The sequence below is a fragment of the Microcaecilia unicolor genome, chromosome 9 (genome assembly GCF_901765095.1).
Source record: "Microcaecilia unicolor chromosome 9, aMicUni1.1, whole genome shotgun sequence".
Taxonomy (NCBI): domain Eukaryota; kingdom Metazoa; phylum Chordata; class Amphibia; order Gymnophiona; family Siphonopidae; genus Microcaecilia; species Microcaecilia unicolor.
In genome coordinates this window covers 91007988-91032743 of record NC_044039.1, presented here as the reverse complement: position 1 = coordinate 91032743, position 24756 = coordinate 91007988, and the positions used below count along the sequence as shown (strand labels likewise).

The 24756-nt window shown below is 44.2% G+C and overlaps 1 protein-coding gene across 1 annotated transcript in view; it reads left to right on the top strand.

The window, feature by feature from the left end:
- ABCC9 (ATP binding cassette subfamily C member 9) overlaps positions 1-24756 on the top strand; it is a 454126-nt gene that overhangs the window by 46990 nt on the left and 382380 nt on the right. Inside the window, 1 exon segment of the mRNA XM_030214004.1 lies at positions 7109-7275. Within this exon segment, the coding sequence (XP_030069864.1) occupies positions 7109-7275 (167 nt within the window).

The window sequence follows — 24756 nt, the reverse complement described above, 5'->3', positions numbered from 1 at the left end:
CAGAAAAAAGGTTACAGACTGAATAAATCATCGTAAGATTGTAGAAACAACTCTTAACAACTGCTGAAATATGAAATTCAAATTTAGGTCCACAATAACTACAAAAATCTTTACTGTGGGATTAAAAGTGATATTGAGGGGAATAATCGAACGTCGCCGGCGATCTATTTTGGCGGCGGCGCAAAAGCTGGCCGGAACCGTATTTTCAAAAAAGATGGCCGGCCATCTTTTTTTTCGATAATACGGTGTGGGCCGGCGAAATGCCTTGGATTTCGCCGGGTTTGAGATCGCCACTTTTGTTTTTCCGCAATAATGGAAAAAAATGCCGGCGATCTCAAACCCGGCGAAATCCAAGGCATTTGGCCGTGGGAGGAGCCAGCATTTGTAGTGCAATGGTCCCCCTCACATGCCAGGACACCAACTGGGCACCCTAGGGGGCACTTCAAACATATTTTATAAACAACCAAATTAGCTTCCAGGTGCATAGCACCCTTCCCTTGTGTGCTGAGTCCCCCAAATCCCCCCCAAAACCCACTGCCCACAAGTGTGCACCATTACCCTAGCCCTAAGGGCTGAAGGGGGGCACCTACATGTGGGTACAGTGGGTTTTGGGGGGTTTGGGAGGGCTCAACATTACCCACCACAAGTGGAACAGGTAGGGGGGGATGGGCCTGGCTCTGCCTTTCTGCAGTCCACTGCAACCAACAACAACTGTTCCAGGGACCTGCATACTGCTGTCTGGGTGCTGGGTATGACATTTGAGGCTGGCATACAGGCTGGCAAAAAAGGTTTGTATTTTAATAATTTTAGTGTGGGAGGGGTTTGGCGACCACTGGGGGAGTAAGGGGAGGTCATCCCCCATTCCCTCCGGTGGTCATCTGGTCAGTTGGGGCACCTTTTTGAGGCTTGGTCGTGAAAATAAAAGGACCAAGTAAACCCGGTGAAATACTGCTTATCGCCGGGTTTTATTTTTCCATTATCCGCGAAAGCCGGCCATCTGGTAGCCACGCCCAAGCCTGCCCATGTCCTGCCTTCACTTTGCCACCAACACGCCCCTTTGAACGTTCACCGGCGAGGCGAAGGGAAAGCGGCGAAGCTATCACAAATGTAGCTTTCGAATATATGCTTTTCGCCGCTTTTGCGAAATCGCCGGCCATATCCCGATTTGTGTCGGGAAATAGCCGGCGATTACTTTCGATTATAAGCTGGATTGCTACCTTCAACTGCCAACGGAGTCAGCAGTCCTGGAGTGCCAATCCTGGTAAAAAGGACTCCTGAACACTTTTCAGGATTCAACTTTACCTTATGCAAATGAAGCCAGATTGCAAGAGAGTTGAGTTTACCTGTCAAAGTTTGTATATTTAAGGGCAAAGTATAATCAATAGGACACAGTATTTGAGTATCATCAGCATACATATAGACAGTAAGACCCATAGATAGAGCCAACCAAAGAAGTGGAAAGATAAAGATATTGAACTATATAGGGGCTAACAGAGAACCCTGGGGAACCCCTGAAGGAAGAGAACGAGGATTAGATTGTGAATCACACCAGTGTACTACATTTGTGCGATCAGAAAAGTAGGAAACAAACCAAGCTAGTACAGTGTGGGTGACCCCATTTCTTGCAGACGGTGTAAAAGTAATGCGATCAATAGTATTGAAAGCGGAAGACATGTCCAAAGATATAAGAGCCACAGTCTTACTCTGAGCAATTAATAAAGAAGAGTAGCAATCCCTACAAGTGTTGTTTCTGTACTATGTCCCCTCCTAAACCCAGTTTGATTGAGATGTAAAATTTCAGTCTACTCTAGTAAATCCTCTAACTGTGTGCTTTATGCCACTTTTTAAACATTTTTCTCTTTCAAAAATAAGCCTCATAGGCAACTGGAATGCAAAAGTTCGGAACAAAGAAGGCCAAATGGTTGGAAAATATAGACTTGGCAAAAGGAATGAAGCTGGAGAATATCTGATAGAATTCTTCAAGGCCAACAATTTGTTCATTTCAAACACCTTAACACAAGTGTTCTGCCCCCATGTTTATGGAGGCAAATGATAGGATATATAATAGGACTACAAACCCCTGTAATAGGCAATTTCCTGTGTCTTATGGGACTCTTTCTATTGGCTTGTCTGGCTCTCTAAGATTGCTGGGCAAGTTGCCCCTCCCCTGTAAGAGTTAGTCTGGAGCATATCTCCTCTGTGAGCTGAAACTGCCTATGCTATATTCTGTTGTATGATCACTTCAAGCTACCGTGACTCTATCAAGATTTCAAAACAGGAAAACAGGTACTTCCATAGGGAAATGAAGAATATCCAAAGGAATGGAAGAAGTCAAACCACAATCTTCAAGGAGAACCCTGACGCAGGCTACACATGCTGAAACATGGCCATGTCGGGTCTTTTATATACCAGTTGCATTTACTAAAACTACCATGTTTTAGTTAATGTAGGGGCCGATACTCAACTCATGGAAGCAGCCTGCATAAATGCCATGATCGCTGCTGACCCAGATATTCAATGCTGGGCCATTTGCTGTGACCGGCAATGAATATCTGGCTTTATTTTAGACGCTGGAAATTTAACTGGCTATGCCGATATTCAGTGCTGACTAGTTAGCTTTTTAGTGGTCAAAGATAGGCCTGCTATTTAAATGACCTATTTTGACTGCTCAATGTAACCGGTTTGGTGCTGAATATGTTGTGGGTTATCACTGCTGAAAATGCTTGGTTAGTGCCAAAAATAAAGCTGACGATGTTGGGGGCATTCCAGGGGCATTACCGGTTAAGTACTGATATTCAGAACTTGATCAACCAGGCATAGTGGCCAAATAAGGCTGCATAAAAAGCAGGTCTATTTTTGCTTGCTAAGCCATGGCCGGTTAAGTCTGAATATTAACTTAACTGTTCATGCGCTAGCTAACATTGAAAAACCCAGATATTAAATGCCGGTTGCAGGTGAATTCAAAATGTTACCCCCCAGAAAAAGAAAAGATGGAATACCTGAGCAAGTCACTTAACCCTCCATTGCTCCAGGTACAAAACTTAGATTGTGAGCTTAGTAGGGACAGAGAAAGTCCTGCTTATAATAATAAATGTAAACTGCTTTGGTTGTACCACAAAAAGGCAGTATGTTAAATCTATGACCCTTCAAAATTTTAGCAAATCATTTATCAGTGACAAAGTGGAAGAGGAATGGGGGGAATATTATTCAGTCCTTTAAATACTGAAAATGTATTAATATGCAAATTAATCTTTCTTCGGAGAAAAGGAAGCAACATCAGGAAATACTTTTTCACAGAAAGGGTGGTGGATGCCTTGAATGTCCTCCTGGTGGAGTTTGTAAAGACAAAAATGATGGTGGAATTCAAGAATGTGTGGGATAAACATAGAGGATCCCTATATAGAAAAAGGGTGGAATTCGATTTAAAACAAACAAACCTTAAATGATCTCATAGCTAGAGTGAGCTTTAACGGTAGCTCCAGAAATTGGGAAGTAAGACCAAAGCTTGGCAGACTTCTTTCTGGGTCCTGTAAATGGCAATGACATATCAGAATCAAGGCTGGAGTGGGCTTTGATGGCAAGTCCAGTAGTTTGGAAGTAGGACCCATGTCGGGCAGATGCCTATGGTCTGTGCCTCAAAACTGGCAGGGAGAAATAGAGATTAAATATGTCAGTGTTTAATTATGAAGTGGTGGAGCCTGTGCAGAATGCCAGATACAACTCTGGCTACATTATTGGAAAGACTGGATAGACTGTGCAGGTCTTTATCTGCCATTTACTATGTTACTATGTATGGAGGGTTTGTTCCAGTGACCAAAGCATATGTCTACCACTTAAGCATCTACTAGTTCAAGTTCTGCTAGCAACTGAACCTGACAATTGCACAATCATGTTGTCCTGCAGCAGAGCCAGCTGATCTACCTAGAATGGATTTATCTAGTACTGTAGTATGTTATACTGTTTCAGATATAGGCTCATAATCCTCTTTGTGCTAAATCCTTGTCTCTTCCAATTAAGTCGGTATTAACACCATGCTAATAATAACTTTTCCATACTAATATGGTCAACCACTTGATTTTGGTGGAGCGTGAGTGCTCAGAGGATTACTGAGACCATTTTACAATGGTTCTGGTCATTCCTAGAGGGCCATAAGCAGGAGGTCTGTGTTGGAACCCAGGTTTCTAATCCTAGACTGTTGAGAACTGGTGTACCTCAAGGTTCCGCCTTGTCGGCTATTCTTTTTAATTTGTACTTGAGATCATTATGTCAGTTGTTATAGGATCTTGGGGTTGATTACCGAGTGTATGCAGACAATATTCAGTTTCTTCTTCCTTTGGAATCTTCAGTTTTGTCAGCCCTTGTGCATTTGCAGATGTTATTTGATGTCATTTCAAGTTGGATGTATGATAATAAGTTTACTTTGAATATTTTGAAGACTGAAATATAGTTGGTGAGCCGTGATACTAATTTTACTGTTCTGTCACAGATTGTATTCTCCGGTGATGGGATAGTGATTTTCTGCCAAGTGCAGAATTTAGGGGTTATTTTGACTCTTTGTTGAAGTTTAAGCTCCAAGTACAGGCCATGGTTGGAAATTCCTACCTTAAGCTCCGTTTGTTGAGCAAATTGAAGTCTTTATTTTCCTGGGATGAATTTCAGATGGAAGTTCAGGCCATGGTGTTAACTGGGATGGACTACTGTAACACTGTGTATTTGGGTTTATCTGAGGCTTGTATTCAGTCTTTACATATTGTCCAGAACTCCATGGCGCACCTCCTGCTGTCTATTCATTGATTTAAACATATTACTCTCTCTCTTATAATGTTGCATTAGTTGCCAGTTGCTTTTAGAGTAAACATAAGATGATGCTGTTGGTATATAAGGCATTGTACAGCTGCTGAGAGATACATCAACATTTAAAAGAGCTATAAAATGTGATTTATTTAGAGCAGCATTAAAGACAGTACTGTGGTTGGTTCTACTTGAATAATCTGTTGTTGGGGTACTTGGCTGTATATATGTATCCTTAGTATGAATATTGTTTATTTGTTTTGTTTTTATTATGAATGTTTTATTTTACCATGCCTTGGGTAAAGGCAGGATATAAGTAATAAACCTAAACCAAACTCAAACCTAATAAGTACTGTTGTGTACTCAGAAGTGGTTCTAACCCTCATTTTCTGCTTATAATAGGGACTATATTAGGGCAGGAGAAGATTCCTATCATCCATTTGCCAAGCTTAGCTACAGTGGGGGAAATAAGTATTTGATCCCTTGCTGATTTTGTAAGTTTGCCCACTGACAAAGACATGAGCAGCCCATAATTGAAGGGTAGGTTATTGGTAACAGTGAGAGATAGCACATCACAAATTAAATCCGGAAAATCACATTGTGGAAAGTATATGAATTTATTTGCATTCTGCAGAGGGAAATAAGTATTTGATCCCTCTGGCAAACAAGACCTAATACTTGGTGGCAAAACCCTTGTTGGCAAGCACAGCGGTCAGACGTCTTCTGTAGTTGATGATGAGGTTTGCACACATGTCAGGAGGAATTTTGGTCCACTCCTCTTTGCAGATCATCTCTAAATCATTAAGAGTTCTGGGCTGTCGCTTGGCAACTCGCAGCTTCAGCTCCCTCCATAAGTTTTCAATGGGATTAAGGTCTGGTGACTGGCTAGGCCACTCCATGACCCTAATGTGCTTCTTCCTGAGCCACTCCTTTGTTGCCTTGGCTGTATGTTTTGGGTCATTGTCGTGCTGGAAGACCCAGCCACGACCCATTTTTAAGGCCCTGGCGGAGGGAAGGAGGTTGTCACTCAGAATTGTACGGTACATGGCCCCATCCATTCTCCCATTGATGCGGTGAAGTAGTCCTGTGCCCTTAGCAGAGAAACACCCCCAAAACATAACATTTCCACCTCCATGCTTGACAGTGGGGACGGTGTTCTTTGGGTCATAGGCAGCATTTCTCTTCCTCCAAACACGGCGAGTTGAGTTCATGCCAAAGAGCTCAATTTTTGTCTCATCTGACCACAGCACCTTCTCCCAATCACTCTCGGCATCATCCAGGTGTTCACTGGCAAACTTCAGACGGGCCGTCACATGTGCCTTCCGGAGCAGGGGGACCTTGCGGGCACTGCAGGATTGCAATCCGTTATGTCGTAATGTGTTACCAATGGTTTTCGTGGTGACAGTGGTCCCAGCTGCCTTGAGATCATTGACAAGTTCCCCCCTTGTAGTTGTAGGCTGATTTCTAACCTTCCTCATGATCAAGGATACCCCACGAGGTGAGATTTTGCGTGGAGCCCCAGATCTTTGTCGATTGACAGTCATTTTGTACTTCTTCCATTTTCTTACTATGGCACCAACAGTTGTCTCCTTCTCGCCCAGCGTCTTACTGATGGTTTTGTAGCCCATTCCAGCCTTGTGCAGGTGTATGATCTTGTCCCTGACATCCTTAGACAGCTCCTTGCTCTTGGCCATTTTGTAGAGGTTAGAGTCTGACTGATTCACTGAGTCTGTGGACAGGTGTCTTTCATACAGGTGACCATTGCCGACAGCTGTCTGTCATGCAGGTAACGAGTTGATTTGGAGCATCTACCTGGTCTGTAGGGGCCAGATCTCTTACTGGTTGGTGGGGGATCAAATACTTATTTCCCTCTGCAGAATGCAAATAAATTCATATACTTTCCACAATGTGATTTTCCGGATTTAATTTGTGATGTGCTATCTCTCACTGTTACCAATAACCTACCCTTCAATTATGGGCTGCTCATGTCTTTGTCAGTGGGCAAACTTACAAAATCAGCAAGGGATCAAATACTTATTTCCCCCACTGTATGTATTACTATATATTTTTCTATACTTCACAAAAAATCAGACTGCTGAATCTAGAGAAGGCATTGCAGGTGGAGAGATAAAGAGCCTCAAAGATAATCATGTTTAGCCACAGATAAGGCCACTCTATTGTATGCCAGACAATTTTTGAGTTCATAAACAGATCATTTAACATGGGCATGGATATTTTCTGGTGTAGTCTTACTGATAGTTGCAATTTTATAGCTTGCATGATAAAATAGTTACAATATAATGTACTTTTTTTACAGCACTTTTTCTTTACTGGATACTGGCTTTTATTTCAAAAACCATCAAGCTAGTGAAATATTGTCAGCATGATGTAGGACTGTCTGAGCTACGTTTTTGCATTACTGCAACGATGGTCATCCTCTATGGGCTCTTGATGGCAGTGGAGGTCAATGTTATTCGAGTCCGGGTATAGTAAATTTTATCTCTTTGATATTTATATATGAAGATTCTTTTTACAGTGAAGAATACTTCCGTTGCCACTGCATGTATGTCTAATGCCATTTCTCCAGTTGGATTGTTATAGGTTGCAACTTCCATCAAAAATGTTTGATTATTTTATTTTGCCTATAACAGTGTTGTTTGGCATTGTTCCAGGTATAACTTGTCTGGAATGTTTTTACGTTTGGGGAGCGTGCCAGGTGCCCTTGACCTGGATTGGCCACTGTCGGTGACAGGATGCTGGGCTAGATGGACCTTTGGTCTTTCCCAGTATGGCACTACTTATGTACTTATGTACTTATGTACTTATGTGTCTTTCAATACAATTTAGCAGTCTAGAGGTAACAGATAGACATAGCCCTATGCAAGATTATACCATTATTTACCATTATTTCCTGTGCCATTGTCTGTTTCTCCACTCATGCATCATGTTTGGCAGGTAACAGTCAAACATCATCCAAACAACTGCCTTTTATACATTGGAGAAATAAGGCACACCATGTTGGATCAAACTAATTGAACCCATGATCCTATCTTTTACAGTGGCCAGTCTGGGTTCTGAGAAGTACCCAGCAGAGGCCAAAGAGCAGATCCATTTCTTATTGTTCACTCTCAGAGCTAAGTTCTAGCTTTAACCAAACCTCTCTGACTAATAATTTTTATATCTCCCTATATTTAAAACCATTTAACCAGGCAGGAACAGTACCTGGCCGGTTAAATGGTACGTGGAGGGGCATTTTCGAAAGAAACGTCTAAGTTTTATTATTATTTATTTATTTATTGCACTTGTATCCCACATTTCCCCACCTATTTGCAGGCTCAATGTGGCTTAAAAAGACCTGATATGGCGTCGCCATACCAGGGTAAAGAATACAATTGGTGTTACAAAGAAATGAAGGAAAACAAGAGGAATTGGTCAGGTAGTTATATAAAGATATAATCTGGTAAAGGTGGATAGATGTGGATTAGTTAGTTATGGGTTTTCATGGTAGGTTTTGTTAAAGAGAGAGGTTTTCAGAGATTTGCGGAAGTTACTTAATTCATTAATCGTTTTCAATTGATTTGGAAGTGCATTCCACAGTTGCGTACTTAAATAGGAAAAGGTGGTCGAGTGTGTTAGTTTGTATTTTAATCCTTTGCAGCTGGGGAAGTGTAGGTTAAGAAAGGTTCAAGAAGATCTTTTAGTATTTCTGGGTGGTAGATCCACAAGGTCTAATGTAAGTCGGGGCATCTCCGTAAATGATTTTATGAACAATCGTGCAGATCTTGAACATGGTCCGTTCTTTAAGAGGGAGTCAGTGTAGTTGGAATTTGGACGACTTTGTAAAATGTCCAAATTCGGTGGAGGGGAAAAGGTCATTTTTGAAAAAAGATGGATGTCCATCTTTGTATTCGAAAATACCATGGTCGTCCTTGGATTTGGACGTCCATGGATTTGGACGTCTTTGATTTTAGGCCTTTTTCAAAAACAAAAAAGTCCAAGTCTAAAACGTCCAAATTCAAGCCATTTGGACATGGGAGGAGCCATCATTTTTAGTAGACTGGTCCCCCTGACATGCCAGGACAGCAGTCGGGCACCCTAGGGGGCACTGCAGTGGACTTCATAAAATGCTCCCAGGTACACAGCTCCCTTACCTTGTGTGTTGAGCCCCCCAACCCTTCCCCCCAAAACCCACTACCCCCAACTGTACACCACTACCATAGCCCTTACGGGTGAAGGGGGCACCTATATGTGGGTACAGAGGGTTTCTGGTGGGTTTTGGAGGGCTCGCTGTTTCCTCCAACAATGTAACAGGTAGGGGGGGTATGGGCCAGGGTCTACCTGTCTGAAGTGCACTGCACCTACTCCTAACTACTCCAGGGACCTGCATGCGCTGTCATGGACCTGAGTATGACATCTGAGGCTGGCATAGAGGCTGGCAAGTAATATTTTTAATCATGTTTTTTGAGGGTGGGAGGGGATTAGTGACCACTGGGGGAGTATGGGGAGGTCATCCCCCATTCCCTCCAGTGGTCATCTGGTCAGTTGGGGCACCTTTTTGAGGCTTGGTCGTGAAAATAAAAGGACCAAGTAAAGCCGGCGAAATACTGCTTAACGCCGCTCTTCTTTTTTTTCATTATCGGCGAAAGCCGGCCATCTGGTAGCCACGCCCACGCCCGCCCATGTCCCGCCTTCGCTAATCTACCGACACGCCCCCTTGAACTTTCGCCGGCGAAGCGACGGGAAAGCGGCGATGCTGTCAAAAATGCCCCTTTCGATTATACCGATTTCGCCGCTTTTAAGAAATCGCCGGCCATCTCCCGATTTGTGTCGGAAGATGGCCGGCGATCACTTTCGATTATAAGCTGGATAGTAACATAGTAGATGACGGCAGAAAAAGACCTGCATGGTCCATCCAGTCTGCCCACAAGATAAATTCATATGTGTATAGCTTACCTTGATTTGTACCTGTCTTTTTCAGGGCACAGACCATATAAGTCTGCCCAGCAGGATTCCCTGCCTCCCAACCACCAGTCCCGCCTCCCATCACCGGCTCTGGCACAGACCGTATAAGCTTGCCCTCCACTACCCTCGCCTCCCAACCACCAACCCCTCTTCCCCCCACCTGCTCCGCCACCCAATTTTGGCTAAGCTTCTGAGGATCCATTCCTTCTGCACAGGATTCCTTTATGTATATCCCATGCATGTTTGAATTCCGTTACTGTTTTCATCTCCACCACCTCCCACGGGAGGGCATTCCAAGCATCCACCACCCTCTCTGTGAAAAAATACTTCCTGACATCTTTCCTGAGTCTGCCCCCCTTCAATCTCATTTCATGTCCTCTCGTTCTACCGCCTTCCCATCTCTGGAAAAGATTTGTTTGCGGATTAATACCTTTCAAATATTTGAACATCTGTATCATATCACCCCTGTTCCTCCTTTCCTCCAGGGTATACATGTTCAGGTCAGCAAGTCTCTCTTCATACGTCTTGGAATGCAAATGCCATACCATTCTCGTAGCTTTTCTTTGCACCGCTTCCATTTTTTTAACAACCTTCGCAAGGTACGGCCTCCAAAACTGAACACAGTACTCCAGGTGGGGCCTCACCAATGACTTGTACAGGGGCATCAACACCTCCTTTCTTTTGCTGGTCACACCTCTCTCTATACAGCCTAGCAACCTTCTCGCTATGGCCACCGCCTTGTCACACTGTTTCGTCACCTTCAGATCCTCGGATACTATCACCCCAAGATCCCTCTCCCCCTCAGTACCTATCAGACTCTCACCGCCTAACACATAAGTCTCTCGTGGGTTTCTACTCCCTAAGTGCGTCTCTTTGCATTTCTTCGCATTGAATTTTAATTGCCAAACTTTAGACCATTCTTCTAGCTTCCTCAGATCCTTTTTCATGCTTTCCACTCCCTCCCGGGTGTCCACTCTGTTGCAAATCTTAGTATCATCCGCAAATAGGCAAACTTTACCTTCTAACCCTTCGGCAATGTTACTCACAAATATATTGAACAGAATCGGTCCCAGCACTGATCCCTGAGGCACTCCACTACTCACCTTTCCCTCCTCCGAGCGAACTCCATTTACCACCACCCTCTGTCGTCTGTCCGTCAACCAGTTCCTAATCCAGTTCACCACTTCGGGTGGTCACTGGAAATGGTCCAGTATTTTAATGTTTGGGTTCAGCGCCAACCCAGGAGTTAGCCTGGCTAAATCCCGCAGTCTGAATATCGGGTCCATAGACTTTATCTCCAGGAACTTGTCTAAATGCATTTTAAAATCAGACATGCTTTGACCACCTTCCAACCATCAAATTCAACAGCTTAATAGTGTATTGAGTGAAAACAATAATTTTTCTCTTTTTAAAATGTCTGTTGTTAGTTTTTATGAGTTTACCCTAATACAATTACTATTTGAAAGGCTGAAATGGTAAATAACCATTTCTTATTTACCTATTCCATACCATTCCAATGACTTTACAACTCACACCCTCTCAGTCATTTTTTTTGAAGGTGTGGCCTCCAGAATTGTACACAGTACTCCGAGGGGCCCTTTTACTAAGTTGTGTAGGCGGGTATGCGCATCCTACGCACGTCAGGGGCCCTTTTACTAAGCCACGTAGGCGTCCTACATGAATCAATTTGGAGTTACCGCCCGACTACCATGTGGCCCGGGTATTAATTTCATTTTTTATGCGCGTCTGCTACGCATGCCAGAAAATAATTTTTATTTTCCTGCACGCGGCAGAAACCGGGCGGTAATCGTCATTCTATGTCCGTAAACAATTACCGCACAGTTACCATGTGAGACCTTACCGCTAAGTCAATGGGTGGCGGTAAGGTCTCAGACCCAAAATGGACGTGCGCAAATTTTTATTTTGCTGCACTTCCATTTTTGCCAAAAATATAAAAAAAAGGCTTTTTGAATTAAACCCAAGTAAATGTTTAGGTCTTTTTACCACCTCTCCAAATCTTCGTATATCAGTTACCCACAATTTGCAGAGATAAAAGACCAAAGGCTGCCGCCTAAGAGAAAGGCAATTTTATTCACTTACCAAATATTGATACAATTAATATTTTCTCATGGGAGAATAGAACTACTGCATAAATATGCTGGCAGTATTTATCGCTCCAACATACAGAACTGAAACAGCTATTTTTATACACTTTGTATTTAACAATGATTTACAACACTTCAACAAGTTATCTTACCCAGGATCATCCAGTCTTCTTTCAAAGCCATCTGGTTTCCCTCACCTGCTAAACCACATTCCCCTGTTTGTTTATGCTTCCTCCTTTCCCAGGCCTGTTTGCCCCTAAGAATATCATATCAGATCATAAGTTCTTGGACCTCACGATTTATGGCCTTTGCCCTTTGACTCTACTCCAGGGTGCATAACTGTGTATATTATCTACACTTTTTTACAAGCATGCTGAAAAATGGATCTGCTCGCATCCAAAACATGCACCTGCATTAGCGCAGCCCATTTTTCAGTGCACCTTAGTAAAAGGACCTCCAAATGAGGTTATCATTAGGGACTTAATATATACAAAGGTAATATCGCTTCCTTTTTCCTGCCAACCTTTTCCTCAGCATCCTTATGGCTTTTTCCAATGCATTATGTATCTATGTAGTAAATGCAGTTCACTCTAAGAAAAAGGTTATTGCAGTTCTGTGTCACAGGGATCAGTCCTTGGTTGATTTCTTTCAAACATTTTATTAATCAGTATTGCAAAGAACTACATAGTTGACATTTTGTGAAATGATACTAAAACCTGCACAAAGAAGACATCATGGGAGCTATAGAAAACATAAAGAGGGCAAAGATTGAGGAATGGTCTAGTGTATAGTGTCTAAGATTTACCCCTGGATTTATATTCTGGATTTGTGCGTGGAGCTTAATTAGTTAACAAGTCAATCATTGCCAATTAACAAGCAATTATTGATACTAATTGGCATTAATTATAACTTACGCGTTTGATTGTTCCATCATTTAAATGTATGCGCTCGTCTGATGTAGCAAAGACAGCATTATCTTATGCTGGTTTCAGTGGGTGAAATGAATTACCATTTAGAATATGTGTGCTACAAAGATTTTGACATATTTATAAAACAGCTCAAGGCATTGTTTTTGCACAGGCATATTTATGGTTTTAATTTCATGTTCCTATATTTTATGATGATGTGACAGTTATATGATTATTATGCTGTTTGTATATACTTTTATTGGATTATTGTGTTTGTTTTTTGTAACCCGACTAGTTAATAGGCAAGCTATAAATATTTTAACCAAATAAAAAAAACTGTCTAAGCATATTGTATAACATGATGCCCATAAATTCTAAATTTTAAGTCGCATAGTTGAAAATGGGACGTAGAATGGGCGCGTCATGGGCATTTCTAAAACCTATGGGTGTTGTTATAATATACACCGGACCGGGTCCGTACCTAAATTAGGTGTTGGCATTTTGCACCACATTCTACCTGGCTTATTTGCCTGTTACTTAACTTAGTCACACAGATGGGTGCTTAGCATATTCTATAAACCACACAGAAATTTAGGTGTACTTTATAGAATATGCCTAGACATATTTTATTTCAACGTCAATTTTTTTTTAGGTATGATATATAGAATCTAGTCCTTAATGCTAAAAAGTGCAGGGCCATGCATTTGTTTGTTTGTTTCATTTTTATTTATTTATTTGGATTTTGGCTGGAAAAACTGAATGGAACAGTGCAGTACAGAGGCAAAGTTCTTTTGATGTTCTTACACTGGCCAAACAACATGAAAGCAAAAACCAGAAGTTTACTTGGGTTCATAGAGAGTGGAAAGGCTAGCAGGTAAAAGGAGGTGATAATTCTTCTATATAAGTCTCTGGTAAGATTCTATTTAGGTACTGTGTACACTTCTGGAGACTGCACTTTCACATTGATACCAACCAGATGGCGTTGATTTAGAAGATGGCTGTGAACATAAGAGCCGGCTCTTTGGGTGCTGTGGGTGCTTGAGCACCTCCAATATTGAGAAAATTCCTTGTATGTGACCAGGGAGGGGTTATTTCCATTGTGCTTAGCACCCCCAATAATTCTGAAAAGTTGGCGCCTATGGCTGTGAAACTGGTTAATGGTCCTCATCAAAAAGCATATGAAGATAGACGGTGGGCAATGTGTCACAGTTTATGAAACAGTTTAGTGCTAGAGGGGCCCTTTTACTAAGCCATGTAAACGTCTACGTGTGCCAAACACATGCCAAAATGGAGTTACCGCCCGACTACCGCATAGCTCTTGCAGTAATTTCAGTTTTGGCATGCGTCCGATATGCGCGTCTGAACATTTTTTTTCTGGCGCATGTAATGGACACGCGCCAAGTGGCATTTGGCGAATGTAAGTCATTACTGCCTGGTTACTATGTGAGTCTTTACCACTGAGTCAATGGCTGGAAGTAAGGTCTCAGACCCAAAATGGATGTGCGGCAATTTTCATTTTGCCGCATGTTCATTTTTGGCAAAAATAAAAAAGGCCTTTTTTATAGGTGCGCTAAAAAAATAGTGCGGTGCACACCCAAAACTCGTGCCTACACTACTGCAAGCCATTTTTCATTTGCCTTTGTAAAAGGACCCCAGATGGAGCTAAAAAGAGCATACGAGAGCTCTGAAAGGAAGTGAGCTCATGGTAATTCTGGGAGTTGTAGTCCTTGAGAATCCTGAACTGGCCAACAGTGAATTCATATTGGAAAGAGACATTTTGGAAGATGTAGTGAGCAGGGCCGTGCCTAGGGTCTCTGGTGCCCCCCTGCAGACTATCAGTTGGCGCCCCCCCCCCCATGTGGCACAAGATGCAAAGGAAATAGGAGCTGAAAGATGGAGTGCATCTTTGTGGGATTGCTGAACAAATAGAGGGTTTACAACCACTTAGCTTTTCGTGTTTTCATGTTCACAAAATTAGTAATTAAATCTTTGATATCTAACTGGGCACATATATCATTCTCAATAGCAATCATGGCAAGGCTTATAAGCCTTTCTTGCGAAATATTTGATCGCAAATAATCCTATATAATAATTCTCACCTCCAACAGGATGTGCCGGGGACCGTGCCTCCCCTTGGAGGTGGTCTGCTAGGCAGGCACGCACTGATGTCAGTGACATCAGTGACAGCTGATACCAAAGCAAGGAGAGGAGTAGGGAAACACGCGGAGCGTGTTTCCCTACTCCTCCCCCTGTGTTACAGCCCACTGCACCCCCCTTCTGCAACCCAGTCGACCCCCCCTTCTCGGTGAAAACCATCCCCCGCTGCCGTCCAGTACCTGTGCTGACGGGGGACCTCAACCCCTGTCAGCCGAAGTCCTGTGCTGGCCTTCGTGCCATTGCTTCTTCAGTGATCTTCGGTTCAAGTTCCTCTGCGTGCATCTGATGTCAGATGCACGCAGAGCAACTTAGACACAAAATCACTGAAGAAGCAACGCCTCGAAGGCCAGCACAGGACTTCTGCTGATGGGGGTTGGGGTCCCCCGTCACCACAGGTACTGGACGGCGGCGGGGGATGGTTTTCGCCGAGAAGGGGGGGGGGGTCGACTGGGTCGCGGAAAGGGGGGGTGAAAACGGAGGGACGGCAGAGTCTGGAACAGCGAGGGAGGGCGGGTGGGGGATGGCCTTGCTAGCACCCGTTTCTTTCCCTTTTGAAACGGGCATTTGTTACTAGTTTTTTATTATTTTTAACCGTGAAAATGATCGCGCACCACTTGCCACACTGACAGGAATTGTCAGCAATATTCTTAGAAACAAATTGCTATACATTGCAAAATAAGATAGCAGATGTAAATTCTCAAAGCGGACATATTCCAAACACTAAAACGAAAATAAAATGATTTTTCTCTACCTTTGTTGTCTGGTGACTTTCTTTTTCTGATCATTGATAAGTCTCTGACTCTAAAGTTTAGCAATTTCATTAAAGCAAAATATATTTTCACATATCACAGACTCTTCTTATCCAAGGAGAATCTTTTATATAAAAACAAACAGCAAAAAAAAAAAACAATCAGATTTTCACTTACCAGCTCTTCTACACTACGTCAGCTAAACTTCCTCTGAAACTACTGTTGGAACCATCAGCCAATGAAATGGCTTTTAGCTGTAGATATCCGGTTACCTGATAATTATGCAAACATCATTGCAGTCATGCCTTTCTCGGTGTACAAGCTCAGAGAAAAAAAACCAAAAACTTTGAACCACTTACAGATTTTAACAATTACACTATTTAGTTTTTATTTCTCTCCAGTCTCACTTGCACACCTCCCTCCAAACCTGGCTGTTCTCTTTAATTTGAATGTTGTTCAAGCTCACCCTGAATGAGGAGTTCGTCCCACACCAAAGACATAAATAGCACTGGTTGTATTCTTTCAAACAACTTCAGCAGAGCCTGCCTGCCTGCCTCAGTGAGCACTGTGGTCGAAGAGGGGAGGGCACGGGAGAGAGGAGAATCACAGCATCAGGTAAAACATTTTGCAAGTGAGCTGACCTCAGGAAAAAGGTGCCGGTAGGCGCCCTCCAGAGGTCGGCGCCCCCCTGCAGTGCTTACCCCGCTTACCGTGTTGGCACGGCCCTGGTAGTGAGAAAGAAGCAGAGGCTTAGAACTTGAGGGGGAGATAACTGGAACCCACTTGCAATCGACTGGTGAATGAAAAAAAAAAGCCCAGATTGTTTGCAGAGAGCAGGGGTAGTAGCAAGATGGATCAGGAGGAAACAGGGAGTTAAACTTAATTCTCAGATACTTAAATAAGGTAGGAAGTAATAGAAAGATGCTGTTGTAGAGTTTATTAAGGAATTAAAGAACTGTCAGTGCTTTTGAAAGCTGACAAGAGGGCAGTGTATTTGTTGTGAAAGTACTTGAGTACAAGCCATCTGGAAGTATTCACCAAGTAGTTTTGAATGCTATGCTGGGGAACAAGTCAGACGAGCTGGAATTGGTAACCTTCCATTGGAGGTGGTAGAGACAAAGACAGTATTTGAATTGAAAAAAACATGAGACAAACATGGAGGACCCATGAGGGGAGAAAGGGACTGTAGAACTGAGCAGCTGGTGTACGGTTTTCTTCTGCTATCATGTTCTTTTAGCGAGAAGGAAGTTTAGGACCCTTGGGAATCTGGCATTTGAAATGCTTGATCAGATTCACAGTCTCCCTACTTTATTTATTTATTTGTTGCATTTGTATCCCACATTTTCCCACCTATTTTCAGGCTCAATGTGGCTTACATTGTTCCTTCATGGCAATCGCCATTCCAGAGTGAGAGATGCAAGTGGTATTACATAGAGAACATGAATGACAAAATAAAATTAAGCAAACAGGTATAAAGAGAACACATTCAGAATAATAGATAAAGTGGTAATGCGTTAAAGTTCATATGAAGGATCATTGCGGTATGCCTTGTTGAAGAGGCAGGTTTTCAGTGATTTCTGAAAGTTGGTTAGGTCGCATTGTTTTTTCATGTCAAGTGGTAATGCATTCCATAGCTGCGTGCCTATGTAGGAAAAGCTGCGTGCCTATGTAGGAAAAGCTAGATGCATGTGTTAATTTGTATTTTAGTCCTTTGCAGCTGGGGAAATGAAGATTTAGGAATGTGCGTGCTTATCTTTTAGTATTCCTGGGTGGCCAGTCTATGAGGTCTGACATGTAAACCTAACCACTACTTCCAGGAATCTCCAAGCTGTTGACCCTCCCACCTTATCCTCTAGTATCTCTGATCTCCTCCCTTCCATTATGTCCTCTGAGTCTGTAGACAAGGCTGTCTCCACATACAATGCCACTCTCTCTCCTCTGCTCTGGATGCCCCTGCACCGTCCATCTCCCATCCCACAAGGCGTACTAATGCCCAGCCCTGGCTGACCCCTTGCACCCGATACCTTCGCTCCTGCACCCGATCAACTGAACGCCTCTGGAGGAAATCTCGCACCCATACTGATTTCATTCATTTCAAATTCATGCTATCCTGCTTCCAGTCCTCCCTATTCCTCGCCAAACAGGACTATTACACCCAATTGACTAATTCCCTCAGCTCTAACCCTCGTCGTCTCTTCGCCACCCTTAACTCCCTCCTCAAAGTGCCCTCCGCTCCAACCCCCCCTCACTCTCTCCTCAATCACTGGCTGACTACTTCCGCGACAAGGTGCAGAAGATCAACCTCGAATTCACCACCAAACCATCTCCTCCTCTTCACCCTATAACCCACTCCCTTAACCAACCAACCCAGGCCTCCTTCTCCTCTTTTCCTGATATCACTGAAGAGGAAACCGCCCATCTCCTCTCCTCCTTGAAATGCATCACCTGTTCCTCAGACCCCATCCCCACCAACTTACTTAACACCATCACTCCTACTGTCACCCCCCCCATCTGTCATATCCTCAACCTCTCTCTCTCCACTGCAACTGTCCCTGACACTTTCAAACATGCTGTTGTCACACCACTCCTCAAAAAACCATCACTTGACCCTACCTGTCCCTCCAACTACCACCCCATTTCCCTCCTACCCTTCCTCTCCAAGATACTTGAACGCGCCGTTCACAGCCGCTGCCTTGATTTTCTCTCCTCTCATGCCATCCTCGATCTGCTTCAATCCGGCTTTCGCCCCCTACACTCGACAGAAACGGCACTATCTAAAGTCTGTAATAAACTGTTCCTTGCCAAATCCAAAGGTCACTACTCCATCCTCATCCTCCTTGACCTATCCGCCGCTTTTGACACTGTCAATCACAACCTACTTCTCGCCACACTGTCCTCATTTGGGTTCCAGGGCTCTGTCCTCTCCTGGTTCTCCTCTTATCTCTCCCACCATACCTTCAGAGTACACTCTCATAGATCTTCCTCCACCCCCATCCCGCTCTCTGTTGGAGTTCCTCAGGGATCCGTCCTTGGACCCCTTCTTTTTTCAATCTATACCTCTTCCCTGGGCTCCCTAATCTCCTCTCATGGTTTCCAATATCATCTTTATGCTGACGACACCCAGCTTTATCTCTCCACACCAGACATCACTGCAGAAACCCAGACCAAAGTATCGGCCTGCTTATCTGACGATGCTGCCTGGATGTCCAACCGCCACTTGAAACTGAATATGGCCAAGACCGAGCTTATTCCCTCCCAAACCCACTTCTCCTCTCCCTCCACTCTGTATCTCAGTTGATAACACCCTCATCGTTCCAGTCTCATCTGCCCGCAACCTCGGAGTCATCTTGGACTCCTCCCTCTCCTTCTCTGCGCATATCCAGCAGATTGCCAAGACCTGTCGCTTCTTCCTCTATAACATTAGCAAAATTCGCCCTTTCCTCTCTGAGCACACCACCCGAACTCTCATCCACTCTCTCATTACCTCTCGCCTTGACTACTGCAACCTACTTCTCACTGGCCTCCCACTTTGCCATCTATCCCCCCTTCAGTCTGTTCAGAACTCTGCTGCACATCTTATTTTCCGCCTGGACCGATATACTCATATCACCCCTCTCCTCAAGTCACTTCACTGGCTTCCGATCAGGTACCGCATACAGTTCAAGCTTCTCCTATTAACCTACAAATGCACTCGATCTGCAGACCCACCTTACCTCTCTACCCTCATCTCCCCTTACGTTCCTACCCGTAACCTCTGCTCTCAAGACAAATCCCTCATCTCAGTACCCTTCTCCACCACCGCCAACTCCAGGCTCCACCCTTTCTGCCTCACCTCACCCCGTGCCTGGAATAAACTCCCTGAGCCCATACGCCAGGCCCCCTCCCTGCCCATCTTCAAAGCCTTGCTCAAAGCCCACCTCTTCAATGTTGCTTTCGGCTCCTAACCACCATACCTCTATTCAGGACATCTAGACTGCCCCCACTTGACATTTGACATTTCGCCCATTAGATTGTAAGCTCTTTTGAGCAGGGACTGTCCTTTTTGTTAAACTGTACAGCACTGCGTAACCCTAGTAGCGCTCTAGAAATGTTAAGTAGTAGTAGTAGTAGTAGTAAACCGGAGCGTCACCGTAAATGATTTTATGAACCAAGTTGCAAACCTTGAACATAAGTATTACAAAAAACAGAAGAAACCAGTCTTCGCAAAAAACACCAAAAAAGCAAAACAGCGAAGATTACTAACAAAAACAAAAATAATCAAAAATTTAAAACAAGAAAAAATCAAATTTGTATTTAAAAATACAAATTATTTTTGTTTTTGTTAGTCATCTTCGCTGTTTTGCTTTTTTGACCTTGAACATAATACATTCTTTGAGTGGAAGCCAATGCAGTTTTTCTCTTAGGGGTTTGGCACTCTCATATTTTGTCTTACCAAATATGAGTCTGGCTGCAGTATTTTGGGCTGTTTGAAGCTTCTTGATGATTTGTTCTTTACAACCAGCATAGAGTGCATTGCAGTAATCTATGTGACTTAGTACCATTGATTGTACTAGGCTGTGAAATATTTCTCTTGGGAAGAAAGGTTTAATTCTTTTTAGTTTCCACATTGAATGGAACATTTTCTTTGTTGTATTCTTCACATGGCTTTCGAGTGCCATATTTCCGTCAATTGTAACTCCAAGAATTTTCAGGCTGTCTGAGATGGGAAGGGTAAAGTTTGGTAAGCTTATAGTGGTGGGTTTACTCGTGTTATATTGTGATGAGAGGATGAGACATTGTGTTTTTTCTGCATTAAGTTTTAATTGAAATGCATCTGCCCATGAGTTCATAATATGAAAGCTGTGGTTGATTTCATTAGTGATTTCTTTTAGATCATGTTTGAATGGGATGTAAATTGTGACATCATCTGCATATATGTATGGGTTGAGGCCAGTGGTGTGCTGGAGCAGGCTCGCAAGAGCCGGTTGTTAAGTTTTTAAGAATTTTGGGAGCCGGTTGTTAAAGTAGGGCCCTCCATGGCTACTTTAACAACTGGCTCCCAAAATGTGGGCTTGGGCCCCCTGCTGAATTATCTTTTACTTTGCTGGTGGGGATGCTGAGCCATGCCAGCCAAGTAAATAGACTACTGCTGCTCCCCGCTCCTTGTTTCCAGCTCTGGGCAGCAGGCTGGGACTTCTCCAGCATGTGAGAGAAGTTCCAGCATGCTGCTCAGAGCAAGACATTGGGAGTGGTGGCAGTCCATTTATTGGCTGCTAGTAAAGGTATGCCTAGCGTGCCCGCATGAAGTGAGGGAGGAGAGAGAGGCAAGTGTTGCTCCCCCACCCCCGGCCACCCCTGGCCCTTCCAACTGCAGAGCTGGCTACGTCTGGAGAAAGAGCCTGTTGTTAAAAATTTACCAGCACACCCCTGGTTGAGGCCTTGGTTGGATAGCGATTTGGCCAGAGGTGTCATCATTAGGTTGAATAGGGTCGGCGAGAGTGGTGATCCTTGGGGAACTCTGCATTCCGGTTTCCATGGAGCTGATGTATTCAAATTAGATTTCACTTGATATGTTCTTGCATTTAGGAAGCCTCTGAACCAGCTAAGAACGTTTCCTCCAATTCCGAAGTATTCTAGGATGTTTAATAATATTGTATGGCTTACAATGTCGAATGCGCTGGACATGTCAAATTGTAGTAGAAGTATACTATTGCCAGTAGTAATTGCTTGTTCCAGAACCTCCCCAGTGTCTGACCTTTTATTAGGGGACAGCAATTGCAAGCCTTCATGTAAAGTCACCCAGGCTGTATAGAAAAAAGTATTAGGAGGAGATCAAAGTTACAGAAACCACAACCTATAAAGTTGCTGACCGGTGTTCAGTGCATTTTTTCTAGTGAAAAGGGTGCCGGTACTAAAATGTCAGGCCACCCTTCTGGGGTGGGGTGATCGCTGAGGGACCAACCCCACAATAGCCAGGTCCCCTGCAACCAGTCATAGGATCTATGACAAGGCAGAATTGGTGTGTAGAGCCTGAGCTTTTTCATTAAAATACGAGGACCATGGGTCAATTTTAGCAGACAATGGAAAAGGTGCCAGTACTCAGTACCTCCTCAAAAAAAGCCCTGCCTGTGTTGAATGTACAAGGCTGCATTCCTTACTTCTACACACAGGAGAAGGGAAACTGGGTTATACTTTTGAAGTTCATCAAAGCACCCTGACCACAAAACCGTGTGGTTCAGGAACATCTTAAGGCTGAAGGATAACATCATTTGTCAGCTCTGCAGGATTCCAAGGACTACAGTCACCATCTATAGGGTCTTAATCACTGACAGTGCATTAGAGCTCAGATACTCTGAGGCTCACAGCTATTTTCTGCAGAACTGTTAAATTAATCTAATGAGAGATTTAATCCTCTTGTCTGCTCTGGCAGTGGGATTAAAGATTAGGAAACCTGCACTTATCCACTAGCATTCCCTGTAGTAGGAATTAGGAGTTAAAGACATTGAAGCACTACTGCTTAAATAGGAGTGAAATCCTTTGGGATTTTTAAATACATTGAAGCTTGCTCCAAGTTGTTTCTTTCCTCTGTCACATTGAAATACAGTTTATGCCTTTATAAGTGGCTTTAATATCTCAAGTAAATCATTTGTTCACAAAAACATACTGGGAATCAAATTAGTTACTGAGTACCTAAGTACATAAGCCTATCCGCCGCTTTTGACACTGTCAATCATAATCTACTCCTTGCTGCACTATTCTCATTTGGATTCCAGGGCTCTGTCCTCTCCTGGTTCTTCTCTTATCTCTCCCACCATACCTTCAGAGTACATTCTCATGGATCTTCCTCTACCCCCATCCCGTTCTCTGTTGGTGTTCCTCAGGGATCTGTCCTTGGACCCCTTCTTTTCTCAATCTACACCACTTCCCAGGGCTCGCTGATCTCATCTCATGGTTTCCAATATCATCTTTATGCTGACGACACCCAGCTTTATCTCTCCACACCTGACATCACTGCGGAAACCCAGGCCAAAGTATCGGCCTGCTTATCCGACATTGCTGCCTGGATGTCCAACCACCAGACTCATATTTGGAAAAACTAAATATGAAAGTGCAAAACTTCACTGGCTCCCTCTCAAGGAACGCGTTACGTTCAAGATCTGCACGATAGTACACAAAATCATTCACGCAGATGCCCCAATCTACATGCTAAACCTTGTGGATCTGCCTCCCAGAAACGCCATAAGATCATCCCGCCAATTTCTCAATCTGCACTTCCCCAGCTGTAAAGGACTAAAATACAAGCTGATACACGCCACCACCTTCTCCTACATGAGCATGCAGTTGTGGAATGCATTACCTACAGCCCTGAAAGCCATTGACGAAAGAACTAACTTCAGCAAATCCCTGAAGACACATCTCTTCCACAAAGCATACAAAGAGAACCCATAGCCTTACAAAACTACTTCACCAATCCACACAGTTATTACAGTCCACCTTCCAGGGGCGTATCTGCGTGGGGCCTCAGGGGCCTGGGCCCCCGCAGATTTTGCCCTGGACCCCCCTACCGCCATCAACCCTCCCCCACTGCCGTTGCTTACTTTTGCTGGCGGGGGACCTCAACCCCCGCCAGCCGAGGTCCACTTCCACCTGCCGCTGCCTTAAAAACTACTTCTTCAGCTGGCGGGGGACCCCCAAACCCCCGCCAGCCGCCCCGAGGTGTTTAAAGTTCATCTTCGGCCTCCGTGGCCGTGCTGCTGTTGATAGGAGCTGTTGAATCCACTTCAGAGTCTGACGTCGCAGCACGTACAACGTACAACGACGTCAGACTCTGAAGTGGATTCAACAGCTCCTATCAACAGCAACACGGCCACGGAGGCTGAAGATGAACTTTAAACACCTCGGGGCGGCTGGCGGGGGTTTGGGGGTCCCCTGCCGGCTGAAGAAGTAGTTTTTAAGGCAGCGGCAGGTGGAAGCGGACCTCGGCCGGCGGGGGTTGGGGCTCCCCGCCAGCAAAGGTAAGCAACGGCAGCGGGGGAGGGTTGGTGGCGGGAGGGGGGTGGAGAGAGTCATTGGTGGCGGTGGGGGCTCTGACAATGGCGGGGGGGGGGGCTAAAATATGCCCCCTCCCTCTGGCTCTGGCCCCCCCTACTGCCGGAGTCCAGATACGCCCCTGCCACCTTCTACCCTGACTTACACCTTCCTTCTCTCTTCCCTTACCTAATCCTTGAATATTACTAATTGTAACTGATATCATAGAATGATTATGTCATGATCAAACTCTGTAAGCCACATTGAGCCTGCAAATAGGTTGGAAAATGTGGGATACAAATGCAATAAATAAATAAACTGAACATGGTGAAGACCGAACTCATTGTCTTTCCACCCAAACCCACTTCTCCTCTCCCTCCACTCTCTATTTCAGTCGATAACACCCTCATCCTCCCTGTCTCATCTGCCCGCAACCATCTTCGACTCCTCCCTCTCCTTCTCTGCGCATATCCAGCAGACAGCCAAGACCTGTCGCTTCTTTCTCTATAACATCAGCAAAATTCGCCCTTTCCTCTCTGAACACACCACCTGCACTCTCATCCACTCTCTTATTACCTCTCGCCTTGACTATTGCAACCTACTCCTCACTGGCCTCCCACTTAACCATCTATCCCCCCTTCAATCCGTTCAGAACTCTGCTGCACGTCTTATCTTCCACCTAGACCGATATGCTCATATCACCCCTCTCCTCAAGTCACTTCACTGGCTTCCGATCAGGTACCGCATACAATTCAAGCTTCACTCAATCTGCAGCCCCTCATTCCTTTCTACCCTCATCTCCTCTTACGCTCCTACCCGTAACCTCCACTCACAGGACAAATCTCTCCTCTCAGTACCCTTCTCCACCACTGCCAACTCCAGGCTCCGCCCTTTCTGCCTCGCCTCACCCTATGCTTGGAATAAACTCCCTGAGCCCATACGCCAAGCCCCCTCCCTGCCCATCTTCAAATCCTTGCTCAAAGCCCACCTCTTCAATGTTGCTTTCGGCACCTAACCATTATTCATCTATTCAGGAAATCTAGACTGCCCCAATTTGATTGACTGCACTTTTTTGTC